Here is an 11,105-nt window from a genome sequence, read left to right on the forward strand (position 1 = left end):
CTCGCTGCCCCAACATATCAGACTCTCACCGACAGTGGAAGAAACCTAAAAACCCACCTCTTCAGACAAGCCTACAACCCGTGACCCTGCTGCCTCTATACCGCCATGACCAGCTTCACCCACACCTGCTGCGTCCTTCTCCCATACCATGTAGATTGTAAGCCTCGCGGGCAGGGCCCTCTCTCCTTCTGTACCAGTCTGTAACTCGTCTTGTTCATGCTTAGTGCAATTGTCTGTGTTATGTATGTGCACCGCTTATCATATGTACAGCGCTATGGAATGAACGGCGCTTTAATAATAAATAATAAATAATAATAATAATAATCCATACACAGCTGGATCAGCAGTGTCACACATCATCCACACAGAACCGGTCCAGCAGTGTCACACATCACCCATCATCCATACAGAACCGGTCCAGCAGTGTCACACATCACCCATCATCCATACAGAACCGGTCCAGCAGTGTCACACATCACCCATCATCCACACAGAACCGGTCCAGCAGTGTCACCCATCACCCATCATCCACACAGAACTGGTCCAGCAGTGTCACCCATCACCCATCATCCACACAGAACCGGTCCAGCAGTGTCACCCATCACCCATCATCCACACAGAACCGGTCCAGCAGTGTCACCCATCACCCATCATCCACACAGAACCGGTCCAGCAGTGTCACCCATCACCCATCATCCACACAGAACCGGTCCAGCAGTGTCACCCATCACCCATCATCCATACAGAACCGGTCCAGCAGTGTCACACATCACCCATCATCCATACAGAACCGGTCCAGCAGTGTCACACATCACCCATCATCCACACAGAACCGGTCCAGCAGTGTCACCCATCACCCATCATCCACACAGAACCGGTCCAGCAGTGTCACCCATCACCCATCATCCACACAGAACCGGTCCAGCAGTGTCACCCATCACCCATCATCCATACAGAACCGGTCCAGCAGTGTCACACATCACCCATCATCCATACAGAACCGGTCCAGCAGTGTCACCCATCACCCATCATCCACACAGAACCGGTCCAGCAGTGTCACCCATCACCCATCATCCACACAGAACCGGTCCAGCAGTGTCACCCATCACCCATCATCCACACAGAACCGGTCCAGCAGTGTCACCCATCACCCATCATCCACACAGAACCGGTCCAGCAGTGTCACCCATCACCCATCATCCATACAGAACCGGTCCAGCAGTGTCACACATCACCCATCATCCACACAGAACCGGTCCAGCAGTGTCACACATCACCCATCATCCACACAGAACCGGTCCAGCAGTGTCACACATCACCCATCATCCACACAGAACCGGTCCAGCAGTGTCACACATCACCCATCATCCACACAGAACCGGTCCAGCAGTGTCACCCATCACCCATCATCCATACAGAACCGGTCCAGTAGTGTCACACATCACCCATCATCCATACAGAACCGGTCCAGTAGTGTCACACATCACCCATCATCCATACAGAACCGGTCCAGCAGTGTCACACATCACCCATCATCCATACAGAACCGGTCCAGCAGTGTCACACATCACCCATCATCCATACAGAACCGGTCCAGCAGTGTCACCCATCACCCATCATCCATACAGAACCAGTCCAGCAGTGTCACACATCACCCATCATCCATACAGAACCGGTCCAGCAGTGTCACACATCACCCATCATCCACACAGAACCGGTCCAGCAGTGTCACCCATCACCCATCATCCATACAGAACCGGTCCAGCAGTGTCACCCATCACCCATCATCCACACAGAACCGGTCCAGCAGTGTCACACATCACCCATCATCCACACAGAACCGGTCCAGCAGTGTCACCCATCACCCATCATCCACACAGAACCGGTCCAGCAGTGTCACACATCACCCATCATCCATACAGAACCGGTCCAGCAGTGTCACACATCACCCATCATCCATACAGAACCAGTCCAGCAGTGTCACACATCACCCATCATCCACACAGAACCGGTCCAGCAGTGTCACACATCACCCATCATCCACACAGAACCGGTCCAGCAGTGTCACACATCACCCATCATCCACACAGAACTGGTCCAGCAGTGTCACCCATCACCCATCATCCATACAGAACCAGTCCAGCAGTGTCACACATCACCCATCATCCATACAGAACCGGTCCAGCAGTGTCACACATCACCCATCATCCATATAGAACCGGTCCAGCAGTGTCACCCATCACCCATCATCCATACAGAACCGGTCCAGCAGTGTCACACATCACCCATCATCCATATAGAACCGGTCCAGCAGTGTCACCCATCATCCATACAGAACTGGTCCAGCAGTGTCACACATCACCCATCATCCATATAGAACCAGTCCAGCAGTGTCACACATCACCCATCATCCATATAGAACCAGTCCAGCAGTGTCACACATCACCCATCATCCATACAGAACCGGTCCAGCAGTGTCACACATCACCCATCATCCACACAGAACCGGTCCAGCAGTGTCACACATCACCCATCATCCACACAGAACCGGTCCAGCAGTGTCACACATCACCCATCATCCATACAGAACCGGTCCAGCAGTGTCACCCATCACCCATCATCCATATAGAACCGGTCCAGCAGTGTCACACATCACCCATCATCCATATAGAACCAGTCCAGCAGTGTCACACATCACCCATCATCCATACAGAACCAGTCCAGCAGTGTCACACATCACCCATCATCCATATAGAACCAGTCCAGCAGTGTCACACATCACCCATCATCCACACAGAACCGGTCCAGCAGTGTCACACATCACCCATCATCCATACAGAACTGGTCCAGCAGTGTCACACATCACCCATCATCCACACAGAACCGGTCCAGCAGTGTCACACATCACCCATCATCCATACAGAACCGGTCCAGCAGTGCCACACATCACCCATCATCCACACAGAACCGGTCCAGCAGTGTCACCCATCACCCATCATCCACACAGAACCGGTCCAGCAGTGTCACCCATCACCCATCATCCATACAGAACCGGTCCAGCAGTGTCACACATCACCCATCATCCATACAGAACCAGTCCAGCAGTGTCACACATCACCCATCATCCACACAGAACCGGTCCAGCAGTGTCACCCATCATCCATACAGAACCGGTCCAGCAGTGTCACCCATCACCCATCATCCATACAGAACTGGTCCAGCAGTGTCACACATCACCCATCATCCATATAGAACCGGTCCAGCAGTGCCACACATCACCCATCATCCATATAGAACCAGTCCAGCAGTGTCACACATCACCCATCATCCACACAGAACCGGTCCAGCAGTGTCACACATCACCCATCATCCATACAGAACTGGTCCAGCAGTGTCACACATCACCCATCATCCATACAGAACTGGTCCAGCAGTGTCACACATCACCCATCATCCACACAGAACCAGTCCAGCAGTGTCACACATCACCCATCATCCACACAGAACCGGTCCAGCAGTGTCACACATCACCCATCATCCACACAGAACCGGTCCAGCAGTGTCACACATCACCCATCATCCATATAGAACCGGTCCAGCAGTGTCACACATCACCCATCATCCATATAGAACCAGTCCAGCAGTGTCACACATCACCCATCATCCATACAGAACCGGTCCAGCAGTGTCACACATCACCCATCATCCATACAGAACCGGTCCAGCAGTGTCACACATCACCCATCATCCATACAGAACCGGTCCAGCAGTGTCACCCATCACCCATCATCCATACAGAACCGGTCCAGCAGTGTCACACATCACCCATCATCCACACAGAACCGGTCCAGCAGTGCCACACATCACCCATCATCCACACAGAACCGGTCCAGCAGTGTCACCCATCACCCATCATCCACACAGAACCGGTCCAGCAGTGTCACCCATCACCCATCATCCATACAGAACCGGTCCAGCAGTGTCACCCATCACCCATCATCCATACAGAACCAGTCCAGCAGTGTCACACATCACCCATCATCCACACAGAACCGGTCCAGCAGTGTCACCCATCATCCATACAGAACCGGTCCAGCAGTGTCACACATCACCCATCATCCATATAGAACCAGTCCAGCAGTGTCACACATCACCCATCATCCATACAGAACCGGTCCAGCAGTGTCACCCATCACCCATCATCCATACAGAACCGGTCCAGCAGTGTCACCCATCACCCATCATCCATACAGAACCGGTCCAGCAGTGTCACACATCACCCATCATCCACACAGAACCGGTCCAGCAGTGCCACACATCACCCATCATCCACACAGAACCGGTCCAGCAGTGTCACCCATCACCCATCATCCACACAGAACCGGTCCAGCAGTGTCACCCATCACCCATCATCCATATAGAACCGGTCCAGCAGTGTCACCCATCACCCATCATCCATACAGAACTGGTCCAGCAGTGTCACACATCACCCATCATCCATATAGAACCGGTCCAGCAGTGTCACACATCACCCATCATCCATACAGAACCGGTCCAGCAGTGTCACACATCACCCATCATCCATATAGAACCGGTCCAGCAGTGCCACACATCACCCATCATCCATATAGAACCGGTCCAGCAGTGTCACACATCACCCATCATCCATACAGAACCGGTCCAGCAGTGTCACACATCACCCATCATCCATATAGAACCGGTCCAGCAGTGTCACACATCACCCATCATCCATATAGAACCGGTCCAGCAGTGTCACACATCACACATCATCCATACAGAACCGGTCCAGCAGTGTCACACATCACCCATCATCCATACAGAACCGGTCCAGCAGTGTCACACATCACACATCATCCATACAGAACCGGTCCAGCAGTGTCACACATCACCCATCATCCATACAGAACCAGTCCAGCAGTGTCACACATCACCCATCATCCATATAGAACCGGTCCAGCAGTGTCACACATCACCCATCATCCATATAGAACCGGTCCAGCAGTGTCACACATCACACATCATCCATACAGAACCGGTCCAGCAGTGTCACACATCACCCATCATCCATATAGAACCAGTCCAGCAGTGTCACCCATCATCCATATAGAACCGGTCCAGCAGTGTCACCCATCACCCATCATCCATACAGAACTGATGTCCAGTATCTGATAATTTAGATTTCTACTTTATTTGCAAAGAAAATTCTTGTAATTCCTGAATTTCTGCAGAGCTGAATCCCCCCCCCCCACACATTTTCTAGAAATGACAGATGGGCTCCTCCTTCTTCAGCCCACACTTGAAGCCGCTCAGAGTCGCTTTCTCTCCAGTATGAGGCAGAGGTTCTAATATTTTCAGATGACAGAACTGACCTCCTCCAAGATCCACCTGAGGAGAGACAGAGGACACGTTACACGGCAGGAAAGCGCATGGTGTGGATGGAGCCCAACCAGCGTCTGTGTGATATAGGGTTATTCCACAGCGCCCTCTGGTGGGCGGTTATCATCATGTCCCCTCTGCCCCCCGACGATCAGACTAATGTCATGTGTTCTCTACGGTGTCTGTACGACCGCGGTGCAGCTCCGCAGATCACTTACCTTCACAAAGTAGAAAATTCCAGCAACAACTTGAGATTTGAAGGAGATGACCATAAACTTTGCGGCATTAACCCCGGATTTTTGCTCAAAATCATGTTTTACCTGATGATATGAAAAACGATACTGTAAATATGGTTTGAATCCAAAAAGAAAAAAAGAGTTTTTATACAACTTTTTGAATAAACATTAACAAGACAACAGAAAAGAGTAAGGGAGGGGGGACGAAAAACTAAAAGTAGGGGAAAGCCAAGGGTTAAAGAGCCTCTGTCAGCATGATCAACCCTATTAAACTGGGAATACTGTCCGGTAGGGATGATCATGCTGATTACAATGGTACCTTTTTATTGTCTGTATGTTAAATAGCTGCAGCGATATCTATGTATTCATTCATATGTCCTTTTCCAAACTTTTCCATTGTTAAGTTCTGAATCATATCACTAGGATTAACCCCTTCCATGCCTTCTGGCAGGCCCATTATTTTCACATTGCTTCGCCTAGACCAGAGATGCTCAACCTGCGTACAACTCCCACCATGCCCTTCTGTAGGCGGATAGCTGGAGGGCCGCAGGTTGAGCATGCCTGGCCTAGACCTATCTTCGAGATCCACCCTCTTTTTTTTAAGGGTGTTATCCTCAGATCTCAACATTGGGATTTCCATTGTAAACATTTTAACTTCCTTCTCCAGGACCTCTGCATCTGTTCAGAACGGATCTGGTTGTATTATCTGTAACATAGCCAAGACGGATCCATCATGAACACCATTGAAAGTCAATGGGGGACGGATCAGTTTTTTATTGTGTCAGATTGTGTCAGAGAAAACTGATCCGTCCCCATTGACTTGCATTGTGGGTCATGATGGATTCATCTTGCTCCGCATCCCATGACAGAAAGAAAACCGTAGCATGCTGCGGTTTTCTCTCCGGTATGAGAACGCAACCAAACAAAACGGAATGCATTTTGGAGCATTCAGTTCTGTTCAGTTAGATTTTGTCCCCATTGACAATGAATGCGGACAAGACGCAAGCGTTTTTTTTCCCGGTATTGAGACCCTATGATGGATCTCAGTACCGGAAAATATTAACGCTGGTGTGAAAGTAACCATAATCTATATTCTGTAGCTTTACCACATTGAGAAGAGTGTATTTCTGTGTTTACAATGCTAATATACATATAACTTATTCATAGGCACATTATATAATTATAAAGAAACCAGTAAAATATGTTAGGTTTCTAAGTAAAGAAAGAAAAACTGTCCTCAATATGATAAGACTGTAGCCTGGTGGTAAGTGGTCAGCTTTGCATGTAGAACAAGGTATGAATCTTGGGAGAGACTTTCAGATTTTTTTTCTCTCTCTCTCTCATTTAAATAGAAAGAATGAGAGCAGCACTGCAGTATATAAGTGCAGACGGAGTGCCAGCGGCTGTGAAGGTGATCCCCCTTCAAATAAGTAGCAGGAAAAATTCCACGGCACATCCAAGGCGTAAAATAAAATTAGGCTTTATTCACCAGACCGCGACATTTCGATCCACCTCCTGGGATCTTTCTCAAACAGTGCTTGAGAAAGATCCCAGGAGGTGGATCGAAACGTCGCGGTCTGGTGAATAAAGCCTAATTTTATTTTACGCCTTGAATGTGCCGTGGAATTTTTCCTGCCTTTCTTTCATTTAACACATAATAAAACTCTATAGACTTTTCGTATTGAGAATAATGTTTTTTATGCTTAGACAGCTAATTCATATTACTGATTTTATAATCATATACTGTGCCAGTAATATGTGTTCTGTTACTAAGCATAATAAACACTATTCTCAGTATAGTAAGGCTATAACCATCTATTATGGGTTAAATGATAGAGAGAGAGAAAAAAAAAAAAAAAAAAAAAAACATATATAAGTCTCTCCTGAGGCATGAACTTAGGATCTCTACATGCAAAGCTAACCACTTACCTCCAAGCTATAGCATTACCACATAGAGAAGGATGGTTTTTCTATACTTAGAAAGCTAATACATATTACTGGTGTCTATAATCATGCATTGTGACTGTGAATCAAGCAGTTGTATGTATATTAGCTTTCTAAATACAGAAATCCACTGTTCTCAATGTGGTAAGGCTACAGTAAGTAGTATATATGATATGTACAGTACATGCTTGGACACGGGTCACAGCTCTGCTCTCAGCATGCTAATGGCTAGCCCTGTCAGTCAAGTGAAGGGGGAGTGAGCAGAGCACGGGGAGTGTTACAAAAGCAGTGCTCCAAGCATTCAGCCCGCCCCCTGGTGCTCCAACGTGCATATGAATGAATACAAACATAGATTTCTCTGCTGCTGTTTAGCATACAGACAAAAGAAAGGTATCATTTTAATCAGCATGATGAGCCCTACCAGTCAGTATGCCTGGTTCAATAGGGTTGATCCTGGATACAGAGCCTCTTAAAATAAAATCATGGGAGAGATGAATGAAATACAAGCAAATAGCCTAAAAGAAGAAACAATAAGGAGAAAAAGATTCACAATAGTCAATGAACGTTCAAAACAGAAGTCCGTCCTCACAGGTATACAGGGAGTGCTGAATTATTAGGCAAGTTGTATTTTTGAGGATTAATTTTATTATTGAACAACAACCATGTTCTCAATGAACCCAAAAAACTCATTAATATCAAAGATGAATATTTTTGGAAGTAGTTTTTAGTTTGTTTTTGGTTTTAGCTATTTTAGGGGGATATCTGTGTGTGCAGGTGACTATTACTGTACATAATTATTAGGCAACTTAACAAAAAACAAATAAATACCCATTTCAATTATTTATTTTTACCAGTGAAACCAATATAACATCTCAACATTCACAAATATACATTTCTGACATTCAAAAATACAACAAAAACAAATCAGTGACCAATATAGCCACCTTTCTTTGCAAGGACATTTAAAAGCCTGCCATCCATGGATTCTGTCAGTGTTTTGATCTGTTCACCATCAACATTGCGTGCAGCAGCAACCACAGCCTCCCAGACACTGTTCAAAGAGGTGTACTGTTTTCCCTCCTTGTAAATCTCACATTTGATGATGGACCACAGGTTCTCAATGGGGTTCAGATCAGGTGAACAAGGAGGCCATGTCATTAGATTTTCTTCTTTTATACCCTTTCTTGCCAGCCACGCTGTGGAGTACTTGGACGCGTGTGATGGAGCATTGTCCTGCATGAAAATCATGTTTTTCTTGAAGGATGCAGACTTCTTCCTGTACCACTGCTTGAAGAAGGTGTCTTCCAGAAACTGGCAGTAGGACTGGGAGTTGATCTTGACTCCATCCTCAACCCGAAAAGGCCCCACAAGCTCATCTTTGATGATACCAGCCCAAACCAGTACTCCACCTCCACCTTGCTGGCGTCTGAGTCGGACTGGAGCTCTCTGCTCTTTACCAATCCAGCCACGGGCCCATCCATCTGGCCCATCAAGACTCACTCTCATTTCATCAGTCCATAAAACCTTAGAAAAATCAGTCTTGAGATATTTCTTGGCCCAGTCTTGACGTTTCCGCTTGTGTGTCTTGTTCAGTGGTGGTCGTCTTTCAGCCTTTCTTACCTTGGCCATGTCTCTGAGTATTGCACACCTTGTGCTTTTGGGCACTCCAGTGATGTTGCAGCTCTGAAATATGGCCAAACTGGTGGCAAGTGGCATCTTGGCAGCTGCACGCTTGACTTTTCTCAGTTCATGGGCAGTTATTTTGCGCCTTGGTTTTTCCACACGCTTCTTGCGACCCTGTTGACTATTTTGAATGAAACGCTTGATTGTTCGATGATCACGCTTCAGAAGCTTTGCAATTTTAAGAGTGCTGCATCCCTCTGCAAGATATCTCACTATTTTTGACTTTTCTGAGCCTGTCAAGTCCTTCTTTTGACCCATTTTGCCAAAAGAAAGGAAGTTGCCTAATAATTATGCACACCTGATATAGGGTGTTGATGTCATTAGACCACACCCCTTCTCATTACAGAGATGCACATCACCTAATATGCTTAATTGGTAGTAGGCTTTCGAGCCTATACAGCTTGGAGTAAGACAACATGCATAAAGAGGATGATGTGGTCAAAATACTCATTTGCCTAATAATTCTGCACGCAGTGTAAAGTGATATCACACATCTGAAGACACCAAATATTGCAGGGATCAATGCCTGGAGGGGGGCGGGGGGGGGTGGGGAACGGGATAAGGAGGACGCTCGGTCTACCCAGTGTGTGAATACAGCCATATGAGAAGGAAGAACCAAGGCTATTTGTCAATGATATGCCCCTATAGGTAAATACATACCTGGCACTACACTGTAAACACATGGAACACAATGTAACATTCCAGATGTTGATAAAATATACAATGTACCATTCTAGATGTTTATATAACATATCATGTAACATTTTAGAAGTCTATATTAGATACAATGTAACATTGTAGATGTGTAGACACAGTAATATACCCCATGATGTTACTCACCGAGTCACACAGCGCCTGTATTTCTGGGTTAGTGGGCTTTTCTTCACCCAGTCCGCCAACACGATGTCCTGAAGAATCCATTATAAGTGCTAGCTCTGCAGGCAGAAACTGGCGCATCAGGTAATATATCCATGGCACACACCACTTACCGAGGGGAGGGGTTTTTAGACTCTGAGAACACAGATTTCTTTATGTTCTTCTGTCATTGCCTAATATATGAATCAGCCGCAGAAAGACATCCAGAACATTGGTTTGATCCATGTATACCTGTGCATCTCAGGGTGCGGCCGACATGTTTGGGGCTCGTGAATTTCTTGGAATGTACAGTACATGCTGCTTATTAATGGGACACTATAATTAATATTAACATCTCGTTATATGTGAAGCGTCTGGAAAATTAATGATGATGATGACACTTTTTAGGTTCAGTTGATGCAAAGAGATATTAGAGACGTTTCACGCCCATCTCCAAAACTGAAAATATTGAGAAAATATAACTTGGAAACCTAACTTTACTTTAATGCAGTCATACAGTTACCATGTGATAGAAGGGCTAAATTATACCGTCACACCATACATACATACCACCATATAGTGACTGAATAACACCTCCACACCATGACCACATATTACCACTGTCTAGTGACCACACGATACCACCATAATGTATCCAAACCTTCACAACATGGCCATAGATTACCAATGCATAATGACTATATAATACCACCATACTAGTACTGGATAATAAAAAAGGTAAATGAGGCGCACAGGAACACACAAGGACCAAGCAGAGGTGCACTCAGTAAAGTGGACTCACCCAGTCCACTAAAATAACGTGAAACTTGTGATAAATGAACTGGGCACTCTCAGGATACAGGGATCACACAGATATTTATTGATATATAAGGCAATAAAAACGACAATAAAAGAGAGAATATGGCCCTCCTGTAGGAAAGCTATGTATAAAACAGCACTTGCTCACTGTAGCTGGCACTCTGAATCTAG

At 46.4% G+C, this 11,105-nt stretch overlaps 1 protein-coding gene across 1 annotated transcript; it reads right to left on the reverse strand.

Moving 5' to 3' along the window:
- Nucleotides 1-5,190: 5,190 nt before the first annotated feature.
- On the reverse strand, nucleotides 5,191-10,308 carry LOC120994362 (cystatin-A1-like). The gene is made up of 3 exons (XM_040422855.1): nucleotides 10,101-10,308; nucleotides 5,616-5,717; nucleotides 5,191-5,406 (listed from the first exon to the last, which is right to left on the reverse strand). Exons 1-3 carry the CDS (start codon nucleotides 10,215-10,217, stop codon nucleotides 5,278-5,280), a joined length of 348 nt encoding a protein of 115 aa, XP_040278789.1. The 5' UTR covers nucleotides 10,218-10,308; the 3' UTR covers nucleotides 5,191-5,277.
- Between the last annotated feature and the right edge of the window lie 797 nt (nucleotides 10,309-11,105).

The sequence above is a fragment of the Bufo bufo genome, chromosome 3, assembly GCF_905171765.1.
Source record: "Bufo bufo chromosome 3, aBufBuf1.1, whole genome shotgun sequence".
In the NCBI taxonomy this organism is placed as follows: domain Eukaryota; kingdom Metazoa; phylum Chordata; class Amphibia; order Anura; family Bufonidae; genus Bufo; species Bufo bufo.